The sequence below is a fragment of the Oppia nitens genome, unplaced genomic scaffold (assembly GCF_028296485.1).
Source record: "Oppia nitens isolate AA-2021 unplaced genomic scaffold, nextdenovo-longstitch-racon4-pilon3 scaffold3_pilon_pilon_pilon, whole genome shotgun sequence".
In the NCBI taxonomy this organism is placed as follows: domain Eukaryota; kingdom Metazoa; phylum Arthropoda; class Arachnida; order Sarcoptiformes; family Oppiidae; genus Oppia; species Oppia nitens.
This window is the reverse complement of record NW_026533221.1, coordinates 8,143,084-8,168,927: the sequence shown is the minus strand read 5'-3', so window position 1 is coordinate 8,168,927 and position 25,844 is coordinate 8,143,084. Positions and strand designations below refer to the sequence as shown.

General features: G+C 34.1%; 7 protein-coding genes across 7 annotated transcripts; 5 read left to right on the top strand and 2 right to left on the bottom strand.

Moving 5' to 3' along the window:
- The first annotated feature begins 141 nt into the window (after positions 1-141).
- On the top strand, positions 142-3,032 carry LOC128958683 (double-strand break repair protein MRE11-like). Its single transcript, XM_054304585.1, has 3 exons — positions 142-469; positions 562-2,910; positions 2,976-3,032. Exons 1-2 carry the CDS (start codon positions 382-384, stop codon positions 2,409-2,411), a joined length of 1,938 nt encoding a protein of 645 aa, XP_054160560.1. The 5' UTR covers positions 142-381; the 3' UTR covers positions 2,412-2,910; positions 2,976-3,032.
- LOC128958108 (pantetheinase-like) lies at positions 2,857-4,356 on the top strand. The gene is made up of 3 exons (XM_054303922.1): positions 2,857-2,910; positions 2,976-3,585; positions 3,665-4,356. Exons 1-3 carry the CDS (start codon positions 2,857-2,859, stop codon positions 4,354-4,356), a joined length of 1,356 nt encoding a protein of 451 aa, XP_054159897.1.
- A 165-nt stretch (positions 4,357-4,521) lies between these two features.
- Positions 4,522-6,367, bottom strand: LOC128958107 (nudC domain-containing protein 1-like). Its single transcript, XM_054303921.1, has one exon. The coding sequence runs from the start codon at positions 6,349-6,351 to the stop codon at positions 4,522-4,524; it is 1,830 nt and encodes a 609-aa protein (XP_054159896.1). The 5' UTR covers positions 6,352-6,367.
- Positions 6,368-6,545: 178 nt separating this feature from the next.
- Positions 6,546-8,067, top strand: LOC128958686 (vacuolar protein sorting-associated protein 72 homolog). Its single transcript, XM_054304589.1, has 3 exons — positions 6,546-6,608; positions 6,678-6,851; positions 6,918-8,067. The coding sequence occupies exons 2-3, from the start codon at positions 6,732-6,734 to the stop codon at positions 7,974-7,976; spliced, it is 1,179 nt and encodes a 392-aa protein (XP_054160564.1). The 5' UTR covers positions 6,546-6,608; positions 6,678-6,731; the 3' UTR covers positions 7,977-8,067.
- A 484-nt stretch (positions 8,068-8,551) lies between these two features.
- Positions 8,552-9,893, bottom strand: LOC128958687 (DNA repair protein RAD51 homolog 3-like). The gene is made up of 4 exons (XM_054304590.1): positions 9,423-9,893; positions 8,942-9,347; positions 8,677-8,862; positions 8,552-8,621 (listed from the first exon to the last, which is right to left on the bottom strand). Exons 1-4 carry the CDS (start codon positions 9,797-9,799, stop codon positions 8,553-8,555), a joined length of 1,038 nt encoding a protein of 345 aa, XP_054160565.1. The 5' UTR covers positions 9,800-9,893; the 3' UTR covers position 8,552.
- A 122-nt stretch (positions 9,894-10,015) lies between these two features.
- Positions 10,016-11,515, top strand: LOC128958685 (actin-related protein 6-like). Its single transcript, XM_054304588.1, has 3 exons — positions 10,016-10,250; positions 10,342-11,213; positions 11,283-11,515. Exons 1-3 carry the CDS (start codon positions 10,177-10,179, stop codon positions 11,513-11,515), a joined length of 1,179 nt encoding a protein of 392 aa, XP_054160563.1. The 5' UTR covers positions 10,016-10,176.
- Positions 11,516-12,245: 730 nt separating this feature from the next.
- Positions 12,246-25,831, top strand: LOC128958105 (cubilin-like). The gene is given in 29 exon segments (XM_054303920.1): positions 12,246-12,255; positions 12,745-12,793; positions 12,857-13,247; positions 13,423-13,524; positions 13,587-13,847; positions 13,905-14,193; positions 14,259-15,014; positions 15,151-15,531; positions 15,591-15,898; positions 15,971-15,998; positions 16,071-16,403; positions 16,476-17,075; positions 17,148-17,620; positions 17,691-18,312; positions 18,371-19,017; positions 19,019-19,171; positions 19,232-19,568; positions 19,629-20,039; positions 20,099-20,700; positions 20,768-20,964; positions 21,036-21,255; positions 21,316-21,409; positions 21,481-21,863; positions 21,933-22,098; positions 22,187-22,396; positions 22,456-25,140; positions 25,212-25,444; positions 25,502-25,613; positions 25,676-25,831. Coding segments are annotated over 29 exon segments (11,163 nt in total). The 3' UTR covers positions 25,786-25,831.
- Positions 25,832-25,844: the final 13 nt, after the last annotated feature.

The following is a 25,844-nucleotide window of genomic DNA, read 5'->3' as shown; positions in this document are numbered from 1 at the left end:
TTTATTGTTAAGTTAAACAAAATTAGATTTATTTATACTTGAATTATTAATATTTTGATAAAAAAATATGCATAACTTGAGTGTATATTGAATACTATAATAATAATAATATGTTTTACACTTACCGTAAGTCAAGTGTTTGGCGCTAAAAGTATTGCAAATGTATGCGTAATCTATGAATAGAGTCATTCATATATACTGTAATTCACTACTCAAGTGATGCAATGCTTTGTATTGTATTTTGTATTGAAGTGATCGTTGATTTTGTTTTGCATTCATTGACATCAAGTGTTAGACATTGTATACATGATTATCGATGAAGAGTGTCATCAGATTAACCACAGATTAATACATTGAGATCATTGGACACACATTGATATCATGTCTGACATTGATTATAGTAAAACGTTTCGTATACTCGTTGCCAGTGATCTTCATATTGGTTACAATGAAAGACATCCCGAAAGAGGTATTTGTGGTTTTGGCGCAAATGATTGATCGATTGAATCGTTGATTGTATTAATTGAATGATAATTTGAAATTAATTACTTGATTTGTCAGGCGATGACTCTTTCCGGACATTCGAGGAAGTGTTACATATGGCCAAAGATGAAGACGTGGATCTACTTCTTTTGGGCGGCGATTTATTTCATCACAATAAGCCATCGTTTGCCACTTTGGAAAAGACAGTAAACCTCTTTCGCGAGAATTGTTTCGGTGATAAACCCATTCAGTTCCGTATAGTTTCGGATCAAACCGACAATTTTTCTCATTACAAGAACGATAAAAAGTTTGCCAATTATTTGGACGATAATCTTAACATATCATTGCCTGTGTTTACCATTCACGGCAATCACGACGACCCGATCGGACCGAATCACATCACAGCATTGGATACACTGTCCAGTGCGGGACTCGTCAACTATTTTGGCAAATATACAAACGTTGACGAAATACTATTGACTCCGATTCTGTTAGAAAAGAGTAACTGTAAGATAGCTTTGTTTGGTTTGGGATCAGTCAATGAAGAAAGACTATACAGAATATTCACTGACAATAAGTTTAATTATTGTATGCCTGAGACTAATGAAGACGACTGGTTTAAGATAGTTGTCGTACATCAGAATCGCATTAAACATCCAAATACTAAGTATTTACCGGAAAAATTTCTATCAGATTTACCACAACTGGTCATTTGGGGTCACGAACACGAGTCACGACCAGAATGTGATTATAATGAAACGGAACAGTTCTTTGTCTACCAACCGGGCTCTACAGTGGCCACATCGCTATGCGAAGCGGAGGCTCTACCCAAACACGTTGGTCTTCTCGAAGTTTTCTTCGACGAAATGAATAAAACACCGCAATTTCGGATAAGATCTCGTAAATTGAAAACTGTGAGACCATTTGTTTGGGAATCAATAGATATTCACGATCTTATTCAACGAAATATCATTCAAAACGATGAAGAAATGATTATCGATTATTGTCGCGACAAAGTTGAGGAAATGATACAAAAGGCTAGACTCGAGCACACGGGTGATAGTCGACAACCAAAGTTGCCGTTAATTCGACTAAGACTTGAATATACTGATTCCAAACACCAGTTCCATTCAGCACAGTTTGGCGCACAATTTAATGGACGAGTGGCCAACCCGTCTGAGATAATTCATTACGTGAAGCGACGCGTTAATCGTGTATATGAAGAGGAGGGCAATATTGATATCAATGAAATGAGAGCTATTTTAGATAATGAAGTGATCACCGAAAGAGTTAATTTAACGACAATTATTAAAGAATATTTCGATAAAATTGAAGACTCGAACCACAAATTAGGACTTCTTTCAGAAAATGCCTTAACTCTTGCTGTCACTGAGTTAGTGGAAAAGGAATCGACTGAAGCCATCAATGATGTCTATTCGGCTCAGAAAGAAAATATGAAACAATGTTTGTTGTCTTTAGAAGATCTTAAAGTTGAAGATATCAGAGATGAGATCAGACGAATTAAAAATGAAAATACAGTCAATAGTGATTCGCAGGATTTGATCAAAATTTTAGCCGAAAGCCGAACAAAAGCTAAATCAATAAAAACTGAAGTAACAAATGGTGATGAAAATGGTGCGGAATCTGAAGTGGAATTTGAAACAACCCTTCCTGTCAATGAAGTCATGTCTATACCACAGACTAGTAGTCACAATACTGCCATTCGTAGCAGAGGTAGAGCTGTTAGATCAAGAGGTCGAGGCCGTGGTCGCGGTGTGACTGTCAAAAGCGAGCCGAGATCTACACAAAGCTCATTAGACTTTCAAGAATCTTCCAGAAGTTCCAGTCGCAGACGTTCTCCGAGAACACCGGCAAAAAAACCCAAATATGAAGATTTTGTCGTTGATTTGAGTTCAGACACCGAATAATTTTATATTTCCATTTACTGTATATTTTTTAAAAATTAAATTATGTTTACCGTAATATAATCGCATTCAATAAAACATATCCTAAACTTTCATATAAGAAGTTCATGACTTTAATATTGAGATAAAAAGTTAGATTAGATATGTGTTGAAAAAATAATGTAAAACATGTTTTCCAGTACTCATGTCAGTCATACGGTAATACTTATATATAATAGACTGCAATTAATTACTCCATAGTAACACTTGATTTTAAGTTTTTTATTATTAAATTTCAATAATTTTGATACCACTTAATATGTTACTTATTAAAACAATTTATTTGTTTTTATTTTTATTAATTTTGAATAAATATTTTATTAAATGTAAAAATGATGATTGTTTTCGAGCTGCTGTTTATCAACACTTACCACTCGGCGATTTGGCAAAAGAAAAACCGATAGATATAATGAATAGAAATTTGGATATCTTTGAAATAGTGACCGCAAAAGCTGCAGATGAGGTATATATTATTATTTAGTAATGAAATCTAATAAATGTCAACAATTTTAATGATTGTATCTAAAGGGCGCTAAAATATTGGTATTTCCTGAAGATGCCATTATTAACACACGATACCCGCGCTCTAAAATTGCAGAAATATCTGAACAGATTCCTGACCCGAAAAAGACTACTGTTGTCCCGTGCGATAACCCGATAGAGTTTAAGGACAGAGTTAAGACATACCGATTGAGTTGTTTCGCTAAAACAAATCAATTGTATATTGTGGCCGATTATGGTGATCGCGTTAACTGTGATAAAAGTAAAGATATTCAGTGTCCAAGTGATGGCCATTATTTGTTTAATACAGCGGTTGCATTCGGACCGGACGGTGCAATTGTAGCCAAGTATCACAAAATGCAATTATTTCATGAACTATATTATAACGTTCCGCCAAAATCAGAGTTTTCCTATTTCGACACTCCTTTCGGAAGAATAGGACTTTTCATTTGTTTTGATATAATGTTTGAAAATCCTGGCTCTCGTCTTATTAATGGATATGGTGTACAAACAATGGCGTTTCCTCTTTGGTGGTTCGATGAGTTACCATTTAAGACAGCAAATCAGTTACAACACGGCTGGGCCTTCACTAATAAAGTCAATTTATTGGCCGCTGATATGCAAAATCCTCTTTCTGGTAAGGATTAGTCGCATACAAGTACTGTATATTACTTATAAAATACTATATTACCGCTATGTATATAAATAATTCTTAGGCTCAATCGGTAGTGGTATATATTCGGGACAAAACGGACCTCTAATAGAGTCGGATATGTTTGGCCAAAGGGCCCAACTCTTGATTGCAGACATTCCTGTCGATAGCAGAAACACTGAAGCAAAATGTCTTAATAATAGATATAACAAAACCATTGAAATGAAGGATTTGATCGATACATCGCAATACAAACCATTCGTTACTTTAAATTTGAAGAATTCAGCACTTCTTAGACTAAAAGATGAACACAATTCAGTAGAAGTTTGTAATAATGGCTTTTGTTGTCAATTAGATTATGAAGTGATAAATAGGAAATCATTGGAAACTGAATATTATTGGCTTTTAGTGGCCAATAGAAGTGGACACGGATTACAACAAATTCAATATCCTTTAAGTGAAGAGTTTTGTGGTGTCTTTAGATGTAACGATCAGAATTGCAATACATATTCAATTAAATCCGGACAAACAGTATTTAAGAGTTTGAAAATCAGTGCAAAATTCACCACAAACTACACATATCCGAGTGTTACTACTGAAGGCTACAAACCAGTTGCCATTGATAAATGGATATATAATAATAATGGTCACATTGGATCAGATGTGACATTAAGTCTCAATAATTTTGATAACTCAATATTATCACTGGGATTATATGGTCGATGCTATGATCGCGATCCACCCTATAAACAATAAATAAATTATAGATAATTTACTGGTAATTATTTAATCCAATTATCCGAAAAAAATCCATGAGTTAAAGTTGTCAAAATTTGTAATTAATAAATATTATCAATAAATAAAATTTATTATCACTCAATATTTTTTTATTAAATCTATAAAAATATTATGATATTTAGTCTATAATTTAATTAGAAATATCTTATCGTTAGTCAAGACAAAAATGCTATCATTGATGGCATGAATACCAAGAATAAAATGACAGTCATTTAAACTGATAACGTGTTGTTTTGCAACTTTTTGTATATCTTTTCCAGTCTTTCTATTCCTGAGTTCACCACTTTTTATATGAACCGGTTGTCGATAGAGATATATGTGTCGAACACCATCAGCGATGGCAACATAACTACAGTCATCGGGAGCGACAATGAATCGTGTATTTGTTTTGGAAGCCGAAACATAACCAAATGCGGCAAATGTGGCCACATGTGTGACATTAAATTGTTCAATTTCAGGTGCACTTTGAGGTGACCAAACAATGGCATCCACATCGTGTCGGACCACAAAATAAGGTAATTCACTGCAATCACTATTAAATGATTTCTGAGTTGCAATTGTAAAAAGCCATTGACTACCAGTTAAGTCTATTTTATGGCTAATTAAATGTGAGTCTCCATTATATCGATTAAAAACTAATGAATTATCAGTAAAATCACATTCTTCGAGTCCCATAGGGTTATAAACATCGCTATGAAAGTCATTATCATTAGCAGACATATCACTCGTCAAATGTTTTAACTTTTGTTGTATCTCTTCTACCAATTGTTTATTGATAATTTCCTGACCCTGTTTATCATCTTTAATAAACTCGTGCCAAATGAGACCATTTTCTGATTTATTGACAGTTATTTCAAGCAATTGATAGTCTGATTGTGATTGAATTGTCCAAACAGATGAATTCGAGTCAATTGTATGCCAGAGATCGCCCTCAAACTCAATAACTTCTTTGATTTTAATCAAAAATTTGTTGGGCTTTAAATCAATGAATATATCATGTTTTGTGATTTGAACGGGCAGTTTAAATGTCACACAAATATCTTCAAGTGATTGACAATATGTATATAAAATATTTGGTTCAGATTTGATATTTATTTTCAACTCAGATTCAACAATAGGTTTGTCTGAATCATAAATAAATTTAAAATCTTTTTCCGAAATCATACAAACATAGGGAGTGTCGACTAAATCAAATGCTAGATATTTAGGCCAATCACTACCTTTGAGTCGCCGACATCTCTTAACTTTCCAAGTATTAGATTCATCAATATTTCCAATAATTGTCAACCAATTCAATATAAGACAAAATGGACTCTTATGTGAACTTTCGTCCAATTCTTCACAGTTTTTCTCTTCACAGTTGTCAACAAAACTCAATATGCAATCCATTTGAATAAAATTGTTAAACATATCGATTGATTGACTGCATGTAAGTTGAAATAAATTTTTTATTTCATAATCAGACAAATCAATAGTCATTAAGTGAATCCATGGTTCAGTGGCCGACCGGCTAGGAGTGGACACCACATAAAGTTCACGCTTTTTCGGGTTTGAGATCGCGATTAGCGCTAAACTATTGTTGGGAAATGAAAGCGATATGAGACCCGATTCAAAATCGGCTATACTGTAGACAACTTTCGGTTGACTTAGTTTGCCGGACAACAGCTCAATGCCAACACATACAATCTGACCATTACTTGTGGTCAGAAATACGGTTTGCGGACAATAGGGGTCGGCAAACAAATGGTTAAACTGTGAGGCCATCGATAAACTAATATAGCTGTAGTCATCTTCAGATAGTTTAAATTCATTGATACTATTTTTGGCCAATGATTCACTATATGTTACCATCGGATCAATCGATACTCTATAAGAGTCAAAGTTTGCATTCAATAGAGATCGGTCTACTTTGAGGTCGATTAAGACAGTTTCGGGTACAGTTGTGGCCGACATAGTCCTCAATAAATCATTCACTCGTTAAAATTGTCCGCAAAATCACCGAAAATACCAAATAAAATGTCAATCACTGCACAAAACAACTACAATATGCATAATATTGTCAACACTCGAGTCACGTGACATTTGAATAGCAATGCAATGCATAACTGTTTTATTTACTAAACTTATGTATTGTTAGTATTGCTATTGTTTTCCGTTATTATGTCATCTCTAATGTAAAGACTGATTGAAAGTGATTTCAGTGACAAAACGTAAGTATTTATTGTCTTGACTTTGATTACCATCTAATGATGATTTGCTGTTGATTTGATTCACTTTAGCCATTCATCTGAAACCCATTGTAGACATCATCTGATTATTTCCCATCGCATTCAATGTCGCTTTCATTTAATCGTATTCGTCGGCCAAATGCCGGTTCAAAGATGTCACAGCTGTTGGACACTGAAGAATATGTCGACCAGTTTTATGACAAAATTTACGGCGGGTTTCAAGAGGTCTTTTATCAATTGATATTTAATTACATTTCAATTGTCTAACAATTATTGTTTCGATAATTAAAGGATGACAACGACACGGACTTCAATAGTGATACCACTGATAGTGACGATAGCGTTGATTCTGACTTTTCAATTGATGAAAATGACGAACCGAAAAGTGATACAGAAGTTGATGATAAAAATAAAAGTGAAAGAAAACGCATAACAACTGTCGCTACGGTGAAGAAGACCAACAAGAATAAGAAGTCAACTAAATCTGAGATTAAAAGTGCAATTATAGAGAAAGTTCCGCTCGAGTTAGACATCCCTGAGATGAGAAAAATCATTACAAGACGTGAATTAAGGAATCCTAAAGTTTTGAAAACTGGAGATTTAAATAAATCTATTTACAGTCCTTTAAATAAATCCAAACCTCTTAAAGAAAAAATTGTGCCAAAAGTATTGACACAAAAGGAGTTATTAGAAGAGGCGTTAATCACTGAAAAACAAAATTTGAAATCACTTGAAGAGTATCAGAGAAATCAGTTCGAGAAAAATCAGAAGACATCTAAATTTATTGATAAACATGTGATTAATGGACCTTTTATTAGATATAATTCAATAGCAATGCCTTTGATACAAGAAATCGACAACAGTTTAGTCGATGATTGCAGTTCTCAGTCGGATAATAGACAACATTCGCGAACATTCATTACATTTAGTGACAATCAGACATTTGATTCATTCATTAATTCATTGTCAAAGACAAAGATAAAAGAGACGCCAAATGATATCTGTCCGGTGACTAACCTACCGGCGCGTTATTTCGATCCCATCAGTCAATTGCCGTTTGCTAACAGTATAGCATTTAATACTATTCGGGATCAATACTACAAGTATCTGGAGATTTATGGAAATACTAACCAAATGGATATCAAACAATGGAGTAATTGGCGTCTTCATTATGAAGACCAATGGAAAGAATGGACGCAGAAGTATAACTCAGTCGACGAAACGGTTCCACTAAATGAAAATGATTGTGAATCTCAATCTATTCAAATTGAGCCAAATCTCATCCAATGTGTTGAATCTGTGCCTAATATACGCAAAACAACGACAACTCGTAAGAGAAGAAGACGTTAATATATTTGCCTTATTTTATATCAAATTCATTGAATATTTGATTCAATTGTCTTATAATCTCTTTTTAAACATTTACTTTATGTGATAATACGCGCAATATTTGTTAATTTAGTCAATTTATTATTGCAATCAAAACTCATTTTTATTCATTTGATAGTAATAATACAAATTTTTAAAATTAAGTTACTGTAATATATTATAGTTAAGGTTTATAAACAAAATCAAATTATTACCGGTAATCTTATTATAAATAATTGTTTTTGTTTGTTTGTTTTTAAATACAATACTGCTATAGTGTACCGGTCATTTTAATTTACAAATATACTAAAAAAATACTGGTACAAATGTTTTTTTTGTTGTTATAAATAATTATAAATTTTAAACTGGATATTTAATGAAAATTATAAAATTAAATGAAATTGAAATAAATGACTTCTAATTGTCATAAATATATTATAACTTATAATTTATAAATACTGGTAATAATATAATAATAGGATATATGTTGACTAAATCATTGATATTATTAAAAAATCAATTACCGGTAATATTGCTTAAATTACTTATGTTACTCTTTTATAATTTATTATTGTTTATTATTGCATCAACAACTTCATCTGGAAGTACCTCTTTGATACCATTTTTCTGAAGAATATATAATAAATTTAAAAAATACAATCAATAGTATTGTTAATAATACCGTTATCTGAAAGAAGAAATGTCTGTCCGTTTCGATGTTGACTGACTTTAAAGTGTATGTCTTTCTGTATTCACCGTATCTTTTGATTAGAAAACTTGTGGAACAATAAGTTTGCCATAACTTTCCCAAAGCTGGTGTGTCTTTACCCTCAACAGGAATATAAGTTACTTGATTTGAAATGAGGAACTGTTTAAAAATAAAGATATTCCCAAAAATTAAAAATATCAGTAAATAATAAAACCATTAAAATGTTTTTAAGACTAACGGCAACTCTTTTGCGATGAGCTATAGATTTAATTTTGTGACCCATTTGTGATATTTCATATTCTCGTTGAAATTCATTGCCTTTATAGTCATATCTGAATAGATTAGCGATACTATCGATGATAACAAGTCTTACTTCTTGGTGGTGATCGAGAAAATGCTCGATTCGACTCATTATTAGTTCAAAAAGATCTCTTGAGTTTGTATTACACGAGAAGAGGTGAACATTTGATACCATAGATTCGGCACAATATCGTTGTTTAAGCTCAGGATATGATTCCAGACAAAAGGCGGCCATAGATTGCAATCTCTCGGGTCTTAAATTGTTTTCCGTATCGATATATAACGCGTGAGACGAAAGACCACCAAATTGTTCGGGTATTTGAACGGTAATACATAATTGCATACTATTTCATAAATATATATACATTTCAGTCAATTCATGTCATATTATATATAATATCTGTTTTACAAATTGATACCAGATTTGTGTCTTTCCAACGCCTCCTTCACCACAAATTTGTGTCACTTTTGACACTTCAAGACCACCTCCGAGTGCAATGTCCAGTGATGGTAAACTCGTGTGAATCCGATTGCCCGATAACTTTCTTATATGACTAACCGTTAAGTGATTAATGATAGTCTTGTGTGACTTTCGGATCAATTCATTGATTGTATTCAATTGTTCATCACTTAAGTTACACATCAATCTTAAGGTGTCATCACTGACGGCCTGTATCTCTGATTTTAGAGTAAATCCTTTTGTATTAAGTTTCTGAAGTAATTCATCGTTGATATCAAATGAAGATAACATGCGATGAGAGATAAATTTGTCGCCAATTGACTCGTTTGTAGTCATAATCGGTGGTCAAGTCTTAATGTAAATCAAATTCAGTGATAATTATGTGTTAAGTTTAGCGCACTTTCAATCATTGTTTAGATTCATATATGCTTTTGTTAATATAACCACAAATATTCACTCCATTGAAAAAATATTTGTATTGTACATTAAATGTATGTAAATGTATTATATTTACACTGTTTTATTGTACCAACACATGGAGTCTGCATTTGTGTATAATCTATTTGCCGCAAAATAGTCAACATTTAAATAGTGATGACTTTTAAATCATAACAACATATGATTTAACTATTGTTTTGTAAATCAAATCACTTTTAAACATCACATCTAAAGACATCTAAATTGATTGACAATCTCTTATTTGGTGCCAAACAATGTCTCAAACATTGGTGGTCGACAACGGCGCCCACGCCATCAAAGTTGGTTTCGCCACCGATTCCTATCCCAAGTAAGTCTGTTTTTGATATGAACTAATGAAATCTTAAGACATCTTAAGACTGACCATTGTTTTTATTGTTGTCATCTTTTTATTCATTAAGAGTTATACCAAATTGTATTACAAAAGTGAAGAGCGAAAGGCGGCGTCCATTCATTGGCGATCAGATGGAAGAATGCAAAGACTATTCTCAGATGTTTTATTTGATACCATTTCAAAAGGGATATCTAATTAACTATGATTTAGAGCGACAAATCTGGGACTATATCTTTAAAACCAAACTCAAAGTCGACTATTCAGACACCACTCTCATCATAACAGAACCGACACTTAATTTTAAACCAATTCAAGAAAATTTAACAGAAATCTTGTATGAAGAGTATGGCTTTGCGAGTCTATTGCGCACAAGTGGTCCACATTTGGCCGCACATAAGTATTCAGAGACAAACAAGACTTCGTTGGCCACTCTTGTGGTTGACACTGGATTCTCGTTTACACATATCGTTCCGTTTATTAAAAACAAAAGAATTACTGAATCGATTCGCAGGATAGATGTCGGCGGCAAAGCGCTCACAAATCACTTGAAAGATATTATATCTTACAGACAGCTGAATGTCTTGGATGAGACATATGTAGTGAATCAGATGAAAGAGGACTGTTGTTATGTATCAAATCAGTTTTGGAAGGATTTAGAGATATCCAGGACAAGGAAGAACTCAATAGTTCGCGATTATATTTTGCCTGACTATACCATTATTAAGAGAGGATATGTACGCAATCCTGAAGACAAATCACCCATAACTGATCATCAAGTGATTCGTATGAATAACGAACGCTTTCAAGTGCCAGAACTGCTCTTCTATCCGAGCGATGTGGACATCGATCAGATCGGTATATCACATACTATTGGTCACTCAATAGACAGTATACGTGAAGAAGTGAGACCACATTTATATGAGAATATACTTGTCATAGGTTTGTACTAAATCCGACTTTTAGTGGTATTTATCCAATTGTTTACTAATTAATTGATTTATGTTTTAGGAGGAAATGCTTGTTTTAAAGGTATAAAAGAGCGAATTTATACGGATATCCGTTCAATGGCTCCTCATTTATATGATGTTAACGTATGTATTCCCGAAAACCCAATCACTTATATCTGGGAGAGCGGCAAATGTTTGGCACAAAATAGTGATCTCATGAGTAGACTTTGTATTACTAAAAAAGAATACGAAGAACAGGGACTTAATTTTTGTATTGAAAAGTTTGATATCTAATGACTACTCATATCAATTAAATTCATTGAAAATAAAATAATTTAATAAACTGTATAATATTTTTTAATAATGTTTATATTATATATATTTATATTATTTTTTATTAAATCAATTAACATAACTATCAAAAAAATCTAATGTAAAATAATAAAAATTTTAAAGTATCGGTAAATATTGAATAATTGAAAATTATGTTTTAAATCGTTTCAACTAAAATATCTAATTATTTTACAATTTTTCGAGAGAGAGAGTCTTAAACAGCGGCGATGCTATTAATTTCAATTATCTGGTCAACAATAAGTTGGATTTAAAAGTGACCATGGTCAATGTGGATAATTTTAAAGTAAATAAGATTGTAATTGGTCATTTTTTAATTAATTGTATGATTGGTCAGATAATTGCAGTCGACTATCATTTTTACAATTTTTTAACAGTCGATTGTATATTATATAACCAATCATTCAATTAATTAAAAAATGACCAATTACAATCTTGTTTAGTTTTAAATTATCAACAACATTGCCCTTGGTCACTTTTAAATCCAACATATTGTTGACCAGAAAATTGAATTTAATAGCATCGCCGCTGTTTAAGACTCTCTGATTTTTCGACCCACTATTTCTCGGAAAAAAATCAAAAGTTACTGAACATTATATTTAAGATATTTTTATGACTGTTCATAAAATTATTAACTTAACTGTTATTTGATACTTAATAAAAATTACATAATATGGTTATAAGTTATAACTATTTTGGACATATTTTGGAGACTTAATATTGATATACAAGTTATTGAAAATCAATTAATTTTCATTAATGATCTGTCAATCATTGATAGAGAGAGAGAGAGAGAGAGAGAGAGAGAGAGAGAGAGAGAGAGAGAGAGAGAGAGAGAGAGAGAGAGAGAGAGAGAGAGAGAGAGAGAGAGAGAGAGAGAGAGAGAGAGAGAGAGAGAGAGAGGGTGTTGTTAATTATGCGGACAGATATTAATGACCGAAATCTAACCGTAACTAACATATCGGATAACATGATTAACGCCTACATCATCATTGAATTCATTGATACCGCTCTCCAATAGATTATTTCATTATACGATTGTATTGCATTCAATTATATACTTTTTTAAGTTAATAATTAAATATTTACTTAAACTTGTTTTTTAATTATGAATTAATAAAAAATGAGGTCTAAAAGTAAATTTAGATTAAGTTTATTTGTATTGTTTATAGCAATTATTTGCTGTATTTCTAACAGTTTTATCGATCCTTTTGATGGACAGTAAGCTTATAATAAAATCAAATAAAATCATTAATTTATTTAACAAAATAATTATATTTTTAGATCTAAAATAGTGGTCAAAGATGGTCACATATTCTTTGAAACTGCCAATAATAAGGATATTAACTTCAAGACAGGTGTCGGCGGTAAAGTGATGATCGATGGACAAGACTTGTCCCGAATAGCCGAGTTGGCCAAAGACACTAATCTGGAGGGTTTAAGTAACAGTAAAGTTAGTCAAATACAAGATAATGTGGAAACATTAAAGACCCAAATGGCTAATGTTATCACTACTATAGCCGTATTGAGAGCACAACACACATCATTCAATGATAGTACCAATAAATTGAATCGTATGTTAGGCACCGGTAGTAATGCTATGTCTCCAATCACTGTTAGGCGAACTCTTAGAAAAATACAGAGAATCGATACATCACTCAACCGGTTAACTCAGGTTTGCTTTCGTTTGATATTTTATTATTAAACATTACTTTCCGATTAAGATTACAATCAAAACACTAACTAAATTCATAGTAATCTTAGTTTAATTGATTTTATTCTGATATTACATATAAAATTATTTTAGCAAATTTGATAATTTTTTTTTCTTTTATACAATCTATTGATAGCTTTTAGAAACAAATGAGTGCCAGAGTAACCCGTGCAGGAATGGTGGTTCGTGTGTCGATACCTATAATGGATTTATCTGTCAGTGCATCGATGCCTGGGAAGTAAGTGCATGTCATATATAAATATAACTACTCTTAATAATGACCATTAATTATATACTTAGGGACCGACATGTGATACAGATGTCAATGAATGTCAACGTTTTTACGGTACAGAATTGGGCTGTCAGAACGGTGCCACTTGTATTAACAATGCCGGCGGTTACCGGTGTATGTGTACGGCTAACTGGTATGGCACACATTGTACATCACCTCACGATGACTGTTCATCGGCTACTAATGAGGCTCTTTGTGGTCACGGGACGTGTGTTAACCAACAAAGAAGTGTTGCCGGTTCACCAAATTATCGTTGCATTTGTGATCAGGTATTTCTATATAATGTATTCATAATTATTATTATTATTTTGATTTAACTAATAAAGGGCTGGACATCGACCGGTCAAAATCCCGCGTGTATTGTGGATATCAACGAATGCACTGAGGGAACACCCCATTGTTCAACTAACCCCACTGTGCAATGTATTAATTTACCAGGCACATTCTTTTGTGGGCCCTGTCCTCCCGGTTTCACTGGAAATGGTTATTACTGTCATGATATCAATGAATGTGAGACAATCAATGGTGGATGTTCTGTAGCACCTCGTGTCCAATGTATTAACACAATTGGGTCAAGAATATGCTCTGCTTGTCCACCCGGCTATAATGGGGACGGTATGTTTTAACATGTTTTATGTATTAATAATTATATTAACCCTCTATTATTTTATATACGGTAGGAACTACGTGTCAATTTGTGGGCACCTGTCGTGTGAATAATGGTGGTTGTCATCCAATGGCTCAGTGCTATGAAAATATGGCCATTTCAACTGCTTTCCGAGAGTGTAGGTGTCCAGGAGGTTATGTTGGTAATGGTGTAGGACTTAATGGATGTGTGACTCAAACGGGTACAACTTGTGATAATAACCCATGTAGTCATGGATCATGTCTTCCAAATGGTAATTCGTTTACTTGTGTCTGTATTTCCGGATATACTGGAAGTTTATGCGAACAAGAGATAAATGAGTGTCTGTCCAATCCGTGTCAAAACGGTGGTACCTGTACTGATCAAACCAGTGGTTTTCTGTGTGTTTGTACTTCACAATGGAGGGGAACAACTTGTTCAGATCCGAGACAGACATGTGGGGGCTCTTTGAATAGCGAAGTGGGAACTTTTAGTTTTCCAATCGATCGGATGACAACATATCCCAATCAAGTTAGCTGTGCCTGGGGTTTGACCACAACTAGTGGTAAAGTTCTTAACATAACTTTCCATTCATTTAATATCGAGTACACCAATGATTGTTCGTATGATTTTCTGCAAATCAATGACGGACCTAATGCCGGCTCTCATAATTTGGGCAGATTTTGTGGCACTAGACTACCTTTTGGTGGAAATATTGTGGCAACACATCATCAGTTGTATATATGGTTTAAATCTGACCATTCTGTGGGTAATCAAGGATTTCAATTTGATTGGAATACAACTGATCCAGGTTTGTGTTAGTGTTGGTGTCAATGTTAGGGTTAAGATTAGGATTAGGATTAGGGTATTTATTTGATCTCTAATTTATAAAAAATTTATAAAAATTTTTAGTATAACTTTATTTTATAATTATTAATTGGCAATAGTTTGCGGCGGAGAACTCGAACCCAAAGATTATGGATCAGTCAATTCTCCCGGATATCCGGGAAAATATCCCCACAATAGAGATTGCTATTGGTTAATACGGGTGCCATTGGGCAAAAGGATCCAGTTCCATTTTGCCACACTTCAAATCGAGGCACACCTAACATGTGGTTTTGATTACATTGAATTATTTGATGGTCAAAGAGAAAGTGATCCACTTTTGGGAAAGTTTTGTAACACATCAACTCCGGCACCACTAACGAGTGCCGGCGCCTATGTTTTGATGCACTTTCATTCAGACGATTCATTTAATGACAATGGCTTTCACATAACATATGCTTCAGTTGCGGGAATACCGGGTTGTGGGGGGACTTTGACTGCAGGTATTTATTACTTAAATATATAGTAAACATTAATTAAATTAATTATTTATTACCATCAGAAAAGGGTACCCTTAGTTCACCTAACTTTCCAAATAGATATGAAAACAATATCGACTGCGATTGGATTATAAGAGTACATCCAATGGAGAGAATTGAAATTAAGTTTTCTTTGTTTGATTTGGAAAGTCATAATCAGTGCTCTTTTGACTTTCTGGAGATCAGAGAGGGTGATAATAGTGAGTCACCACTAATTAACCGACTTTGTGGTCAACAAATGCCGCGACCTATTGTTTCAAACAGTAATAAATTGTGGATTAAATTTAAAGCTGATGTCTCACAGACAGGACAAGGATTTAGAGCTGAATATGTATGTCGTGTTAATTAAGAGTTTATTTTATGTTAAATAATGTGTAAATTTATATTATTTTTATTTTTATAGACAACCGTTTGTGGAGGACTTTATACAAGTATATAAATATATCAAAGAGTATATTGTAATTATAAATAATAAATAAAAATATTTTCAAACTTATATATAGATATGGATGGAGTGATTACATCGCCATTCTTTCCCGATTCCTATCCATCTGACCGCAAATGTCTTTACCATATTGTACTTCCGGTCGGATTTTTGATTCAACTAAATTTCCAACACTTTAATATTGAGGAATCACTTGACTGTGCATACGATTATCTTGAGATTCAAGAATCGGGTGAAAATAGTACATCACTTGGCAAATATTGTGGAACTGTTATACCTGATCCGATAACATCTAAATTTAATGAATTGTTGTTGAAATTTGGTACGGATGGATCAAACAACAATAAAGGCTTTTATGCTAATTATACCAGTATTGAGATTGGATGCGGAGGTACTACTTAATAATAGTGTCTAACTTATACGATAGTTAATCAAATACTGATTTAATGGTATGTGATAATAGGTGTCTACACCACAAATCATGGCGTAATATCAAGTCCAAGTAGTATAACACAGGGTGGTACCCAATGCTCATGGCTTGTGAGGACTGATCCTGGGTTTGCTATAAAGCTTACATTTACAATGTTTGCATTGAAAGCTCAAACCAATTGTAGCGATGATTATGTGGAGATCAGGGATTCAACTTATTCAGTGATTGGCAAATATTGTGGTTCAAGATTACCACCAATACTGACGTCAAGTGGTAATCAACTATTTATCACATTTAAAGTGTCAAATATTCTGCGAGCACAGGAAGGATTTGCAGCCGCCTATTCATTCTTAGATCTAAGCCATTCATGTGGCGGTAATTTTTTTACCGATTCGGGAATAATACGGTCACCAGGATATCCAAATCGTAGATATCCACCAAACCGGGAATGTATATGGGTTTTACAAGTTGACAATGGGAGACAAATAGTCTTAAATGTAACCGACTTTCAACTGGAAGGAGTTTCCGGTTGTCGTTACGATTTTCTTGAGATTAGAAATGGTAGAGAAGAGAGATCACCATTGATTGGCAGTTTTTGTGGTACAAACATTCCTCCAACAATAACATCTCATGGTTTGTCAAAATATTTAATATTTATGAATAAATTAATTGAAATAATAATATGCTTTTAACATCCATTGATAGGTCATGTATTATTTCTCCGCTTTAAGTCCGACAACAGTAGAAACGCTAAGGGATTTGAAATTACATACAATAGCGGAACAACGGGTTGCGGCGGTACACTCACCTCACAATCGGGATCTATTGAAAGTCCTGGTTATCCACAACCTTATAGTCATAATGCTGAATGTGTTTGGCTTATTAGGGTTTCTCAAGGGTCGACCATAACATTAACTTTTGCTGATATAGACATTGAAGCCCATACAACGTGTCGTTATGATTATCTGGAAGTGTTTGACGGCAATACTGATCGGTCGCCATCATTAGGAAAGTATTGTAATTCTCGTATGAATAGCCATTTGGTTCAATCAAAGTCTAACGTAATGTACATCAAATTTAAAACGGATACTTCAGAGACGGGTCGCGGATTTAGATTGAATTATCAAATTAATTGCTCGACTATTTTGTCGGGTTATAGGGGTGTCATTGAGAGTCCCGTAAGTTGATTGAAATAATTTGTGATTTTTATGTTTAATATTTTTGAGAAATTTATTACAAATAATGTAGAACTTCCCGGAACCCTATAATAATAATGCAAATTGCACCTGGCGTATTAATGTCCCCCGGGGTAATAATATCACAATTGCATTTTCACGAATGGTCATTGAATCCGATATGAACTGTCAATACGATTATCTAAAAATATCCAATTATTATCCTGAGATCAACAATTCAACACAAATAGCCAAATACTGTGGTATATCTAATCAATTGCCGATTCCCTTCAACACCACTACCAACAATGCATTAGTAAACTTCGTGACCGACGCTTTTGATGCTCACATTGGGTTCCGATTTGAATGGGTTAGTGTCGGCTGTGGCGGCGATTTTGTTAACAAAAATAATGGCGAACTTATGTCACCCAACTATCCTAATGGATATCCTCACGACACCGAATGTTTGTGGCACATCCAGGCCTCTTATGGTTATTCAATACACTTAACAGTATATACACTTGATATAGAAGGTGTCCAGGGATGTAGTTTTGATTATATACATGTCCATGGTGGTCCCGATGAGACATCACCACAACTTCTTAATTTATGTCATCGCATTGAATCGCCTCAAACGGTCAGTTCAATGGGTAGATCAATGACTGTTAAGTTTAGGACAGATTCATCGGTTTCAGGTAATGAAAGTAATAGTTATGATTTAAAAAATTAAAATATTTTTTTGTTGATAAATAGGACGAGGATTTATGGCCTCATTTCAAGTGATGGCTGCTTCTTGTAGTGCTATATATAATACAGAAACCGGAACCATAACATCACCAAAGTTTCCATTAAATTATGATTCAAATGATGACTGCGAGTATACAATTGATATCAAAGGGCTTCACGACATTGAACTGAAATTTGAAGAGTTTGGTATACCTTTAAGTGTTAACTGTACGGACAGCTATTTAGCCATATATGATGGCTCATCAAGTGGTGACCCATTAATTATAAAACATTGCGGTACAAGTCTTCCAGCTGTTAATCCTATTAGAAGTACCAGTAATAAGGTTTATATGAGAATGAAAGCCAACGGATTTTCAGTTGGAAAAGGGTTTAAGATATCATACAAAACATTATGCGGCGGAAGAAAAGTATTGGGCAGTAATGAAGTCGGAGAACTAACATCACCTAACTTTCCCCATCACTCTGTCTATAAACCCGATTGTCACTGGATTTTAGTTGCTTCTCAACCTGAAGAACACATTACCCTAACATTTACGCGCATTGATATCAGTGGTACAGATTGTGAACAAAATTATGTTGAAGTTCGTGATGGCGATAATGGTGGTACAGATGGTGGATCAAATCCAACAGCTTCCTCGCCATTGATTGGCAAGATATTGTGGTGATAAAGTTCCGCCACCAATAACATCACTGGGAAATTCACTTTATATTGTTAACACCTTTGGTCTGTTTAGGGCCACATATACAACATCGACATCATATTGTGGCGGAACCTTTACATCACATGAGGGTGTTTTCCAATCTCCTGTAATCATTAATTTAATATAAATTTAGCAAATGTTTGCTATAATTACTGATTTTTTGTAGGCGTATCCAAATAGCTATCCATTGGAAACTGAGTGCATTTGGATAATAAGTGCTTCGCCGGGAAATAGAGTTACTTTCAATTTTATAACATTCAATATTGAAGAAAGTGATTATTGTAATACAGATTATCTAGAGTTACGTGAAAACGACTCGAGCGGTCCGCTATTGGGTCGCTATTGTGGTCAACAAATACCTTCACTCAACTTTACTTCAACACATATACTATGGGTTAAATTCCGGTCCGACCAATCGGGTACTGCGCCGGGATTTCAGGCCAGTTATGCACTCGAACATGGAATCGATTTAGTGGGCGAATCAGGAGCTATTGCTAATCCAGGTATTATTAGACTTAAACTTTTAAAAKATATTAATATAATTGTATTTAATTAATGCAAAGGTTGGCCATACGATATGCGACCMAAAGATACAAGTTTTTCGTGGTCTATAACAGTATCGCAAAATAAATACATTGGCATAACATTTACAGAAATATCAATTCCTAGTTACGGCACCTGCACTTCATATGTATCCATTATAGATGGCATCGGAGAATCGGGTCCAGAAATAGGCAGATATTGTGGATATACTATACCCGACACCATATCTAGCACTACAAACACATTGACAGTTAATTTCATTATGACTAACTCAATGCCAGCAAAGTTTTATTTAACGTGGAATGCCATCAATGAAACGGCAGCTCTTGCTTTGAAACAACCGGTGACTATCGATACAAATAATTCATCGTTTGATATGGCACTTAATAGGACAGGGATATATAGATTATTAAGTCCTGGATATCCTAATGGTATAATATTTGCTTATTAATGTAAAATTTGTCAACTATTTTGTGACAATATATTACAGGTTATACAACAAACCTCAACATTAATTGGACTTTCCATACATTACCGACTTATCATTTTATGGTTAATATAACGGATATGATTTTACCGGGAAATAACAGAAGTTGTAATTATTATGGCGATAGAGTCTATCTTCTACAGCCTCGCAATACTTTGGGCACACTTTGGAAAATTAACAAAACATTATGCGGTCGATATCGGGAATCATTAGATACACCACTATATAGCAAATTGAGAATCAATTTCCGGACCAATGATTGGTATAATCTGACCGGATTTGATCTTACAGTACAATCAGTTTGCGGCGCAAATCTTTATGGATCGCGAGGGTATATAACCACTGATGATATAGTAAATGCAGTCAATTGTATTTGGACTATAAAAGTAAGAGAGGGTCGGACTATTAAATTGACGTTTGAATCCATTAATATTTCCGACAACAACAACTGTCAATACTCTTATATAATGATAAGAAATGGTAACAAAAAGTCATCACCACCCTTAGGAGGCGGGCGTTATTGTGGGCGCACACCACCTAATATTCCCGAAAGTGCATCCAATCGTGTAATGGTTGAATTTTATGGCCGAAGAGATATGCACACAGTTTGTTAATTTTATTATTTAATTAAAAAACAATTAAAAACAAGTAATTATTTTTATTATTTAAAAGGACTTTCGTTTGCTGTATGAAGAGGTATCTGTAGGATGTGGCGGACAGATAGAGTTAACAAATACCAACACAATGATTGAGATAATGTCACCAAACTATCCATTACTACCACCGCATAACATGGAGTGTGATTGGGTTGTAATGAGTCCTCACAACACTAATATCCGTCTAGACTTTGAATATGACAGCTCACCAACGTATCTATTATATAATTATTATTTAATTAAACTAATTGATACCAGTTTTTATATAATTTATCAATTTATAGTTGGAGATGCAATAAGACTCTTGAGTTTGTTGAGATACGCGATGGAGGGACAGCCGTATCGGCACTCATTGATAAATACTGTGTTCCGCCTCAATATTCCAATAGTATAAAAAGCTCCGGTAGTTATATGTTTGTCCGTTTTGTTACGGCAAACACCGAACAATTAGTCAATTTTAAGGCCAAAATTCAGATCAATGACTGCGGCGGCACTTATATGATAACATATTATCAATCAATTGATTTATTTAATTATCCAAATAATTATACTAATAATATGGAGTGTACTTATCTATTGAAAACGACATACAATAATAATTTAATGGATTTGAACATCACTTTTATGGATATTGTTGGCAATTCTGATTGCTCTTCAGGTAATATAAATAAATAGTATTAATAATAACATAAATTTTAATAATTATTGTCACTATATTTTCGGTAACAGGAGATTATGTAGAGTTTCATGATAACAGTCCAACTGGTGATCTAATTGGGCGATATTGTGGTAGAAATGAAGACAATTCAACGATACAATTGAAATCTGAGAGCTCATCGGTGTATATAATATTCAAAAGTGATACCCAATTGACTGGTAGAGGTTTAAGGCTAAGTGTAAGAACCAGATGGACACAATGTGGTGATACTATAGAAAATATAGCCACAAATGGTGTCATAACGAGTTTCAATTATCCAAATGCCGTATCTGAACGACGGTACTGCTCGTGGTATTTGACATCAGTTTCCGGTAGAAGTTTGAGACTTGAATTTCTTGATTATAATCTAAAAGCAGATCCAAGAAATACTAGTCTTTGTTTAGATCACTTGAATGTAAACTATTTATATTTTATTATAAATTTCATATGTTATCCTCAATTGATTAAATTGATATCATTACAGATATTCAAGGGTACATATGGTTCAACTAAACAGAAAATGCAGTGCAATGCTATACTTCCCGATCCAATTCAATTTCAAAGTCATATGGCAGTCATTAACTTTGGTCATTCAGGTTTAGCCCCCAGAGAGGGATTCCGTATACAGTACAGTGCCGATGATGAGGAAGGTATGTGTGTCTATAATATCTATTAATATATAAAATAGTCATTATATTGTATTATTAATATTATTTTATATCACATTTAATTGAATAGTTTGTGGAGGACTAATATCTGGCACATCAGGAATTATAGAATCTTATAGATTTGGTGAATCCAATTATACTGATCCTATTGATTGTATTTGGGAAATACAACCTCCAAATCAAAGCACCAATTTTACCATTGCATTCGTTTTTGATGTGTTTGAGATACCAGAGTCAGAATTATGTAAAGATGGGTCCATACGATTGGAGTATTATAATAGTAAATCATACAATTAAGACATCCATTTACGTCATATTAATAAATGTCATCTCATTTAGGACGATACCGATACTTTTGGAGTCGAGGCTATCGTTTTTGTGGTAATAAGACTACAAATGGTCATAAATTTGATTTTTTTGCACCAAATCAGGGAGAATACAATTATGGTGTACCAAAACTTTTATTGTCCACTAACTATAGCAACAATTATCGAGGAATTAGTGGAAAATATTATATCCAAGAGTGCGGCGGATATTTCGATAATCCCGACGGAGAGTTCACTTCACCTAACTTTCCGCAAAACTATCCAATAGTTTCCTACTGTGTTTGGGAGTTCGCAGTCGATTGGGGACAACAATTAAGACTATCATTTCTTAACTTTAGTTTAGGCAGTGATTGTGAAAAAGACTACATTCAAGTACAACAGGGATATATGTCTGACTCACCCAAATCAGACAAATATTGTGGAAATACATTACCACCAGAAATACATTCAACTCAACGAAAAATGAAAGTTATGTTTAAGGCAACTGCCAGTAATCCTACACAAAGTCCACGTAATTTTAAGATGTATGTCCGTAAGGTAGAGCACGGTTGTGGTGGTCTTATGTTGAAYCCAATAGATACCATTCATACGTTAGACTATCCAATTGCAAGATATGCCAATAGTATTGAGTGTGTTTGGATCATTCAAATGCATACCGGATATCACTTGAACTTTACATTTATAGACCGATTCGATATCGAAAAGTCACAAAATTGTGTAAACGATTACTTATTATTTGAAGAGTTGGCCAATGCTGACGATGATAACAGTTGGACAGCCATTAGTCGGTTCTGTGGTCTCGATAAGCCTCAATCGTTTAAGTCAAGGACTAATAAAGTTAGAGTCACTTTCCATAGTAATGAAGCCACAAATGGAGACGGATTTAAATTAACGTATCAAATGGTTTGTGGAGAAGTGTTTACCGAAAGTACGGGTGTTTTTACGAGTCCTAACTATCCTAATGTTTATAATAATATGATTCGTTGCGAATATCTTATACAACGGAGTCCTAAAGATTATATAAGACTTGAATTTGATGACGATTTTGATGTAGAGTATGGAGGATCACAGTGTCGGTGGGATGCTATCGATATATACCTGGGTAACAATACAAGTTCACCACATCAGGGAACCTATTGTGGACGAGATAAGCCACCCATTACTGTCTCTAATAATGCCATTTTTCTAGCTTTTAGAAGTGATTATAGTTATGTAAGAAAAGGTTTTAAGGCATCTTTCTCTGTGACTTCTTGTGGAGGCAATTATACCGATGACTCGGGTGTCATAACAAATCCAATTAATATTTATGGCCGAAGAATGAGTTGTATTTGGTTTATAACTGTTAGTGAAGATCGAGTCATTGAATTGCAATTTAATTCAATAAATACTGACCAATGGGGCAGTTGTTACTGGAATGGGGTTGAGATCAGAGATGGAGACAATAGTAGCGCTCCATTGATCGGTAGATTTTGTAAACCAGATCGAGATATTGATCCCATCATTAAATCGACAACAAATAAATTATGGATTATATATCGTACAGAAGGGCATTACGAAAGAGCAGCCTTTAGTTTAAGTTACAGAACAACTCTGAGTCCGGCTCAGGGATGTGGCGGTAAATTTTATAATGTAAGTCAAGGTTATATTCAATCCCCTGATGTCGACAATAACGGTAAATACGATTTAGACCTCAACTGTTGGTATACCATATTAATGCCATCCGATAAAGTCGTTAAACTTACGTTTGAAAAGCTAGATATCGAAGAAAGCCCTTCCAATGGCTCAAAATGTATCTATGATTACCTGGAAATAAGAGATGGTATTACTCACAGAAGTGCACTCATTGATCGCTATTGTGGATCAACTATTCCTAGTCCTATCATTGGGTCTTCTAATAAATTGATTCTTCAATTTTACTCCGATAGCCGTGAAGTTAGAACAGGATTTAAAGCAAAATTTGAGTCAATTGACAAAATATGCGGTGGTTTTGTTAATGTGACAAATATGACCCAAACATTAACTTCAATCAATTACCCGAACTCATACCCCACAAGCTTACGGTGCAAATATCACTTTATATTTGACAGAGTTTCCAATTACTGGTCGAAAGCCATTAGAATTAAATTCATTGATTTGGATGTTAACTGTAATAATGAAGATTATATAGAGTTCAGTGCTGATACCTATTCCCATAATCACATCCAACCGTACCGTATGTGTGGTCTGAAGGCTCCGCCGTCTATTATCTCGAGGCAAGGCTTATGGTTAACATTTGTGTCGAGTCCTAATCCAGTCGCTAATCATAAAGGTTTCAAAATTCAATATACATTTTCTGCCTGTAATATGACATATAGTGATGAATCGGGAATAATAGTCAATACTCGATATCCTGACACTAAGTTTACCAAATATTGTTGGATGAATATAACAGCCAAAGTTGGTCACACTATTGCATTGTATTTCAACGACTTTAGATTTTATAACAGTGATAACCGAATTGGATGTCCCCGGGGCAATATGACAATTAGGGAAGGTATTGACACTACTTCACCGCTACTTAAAGTTCTGTGCGGCACTACAATCCCTGACCCGATATTTTCGACCGGAAACCAGTTATCACTTGAAGTGAAAAGTAATGAATGGTATTACTCGAAGTGGTTTATATCATATTCAACTACAAATGCTGGTCGTGGATGTGGTAAGTAATGACAATGTATTTCAAATCAAGGTTACTATAACTGTATCTAAATTTACTTAACGACCCGATAGGTGGTAATCTGACCTCATTTAACGGCACATTTACCAGTCCTTTATATCCATCGCCGTATAACGTAAGCGGTGAGTGTCGTTGGTTTGTCCACTCATTTGGCTTACATTCACTCACACTTCGCTTCACATTTTTCCAACTGTCCTCAACCATCGGCTGTCGAACCAATTATGTCGAAGTTTACGAGGGAAGAGAGGATCTGCCGTCCAATCGAGTTCTTCGCATTTGTGGCGATGTATGGCATTATTATCATTCATTTTTTCAACAAATAACAAATATTTTCATTTTATAGGACAATCCGGCGCCGTATCAAAGTCAAGGCAACCTTTTACTGATCAAACTGGTCACCAGTACTAATAATACCGGTCCGGGATTTAGAGCCCAATACAACTTTAATAGTATCGGTAGTATTGACCTTCACTGTCAACATCTCGTAAATGTTATTAAAATATCTTATAATTTTCAGAACTGAATGCTACAAAAGTGGTGATGACTTCAGACTTGAGGACACACATGGGTTCAGACGGTTCCGTGTATTTCCCGTCCGACGGTATTATGTTTAGGCGTAATGATTGAGTCAGCGATAAATTGATAACTAAACTCAGTATTATTTATTGACACCCAGTGTAACAAAT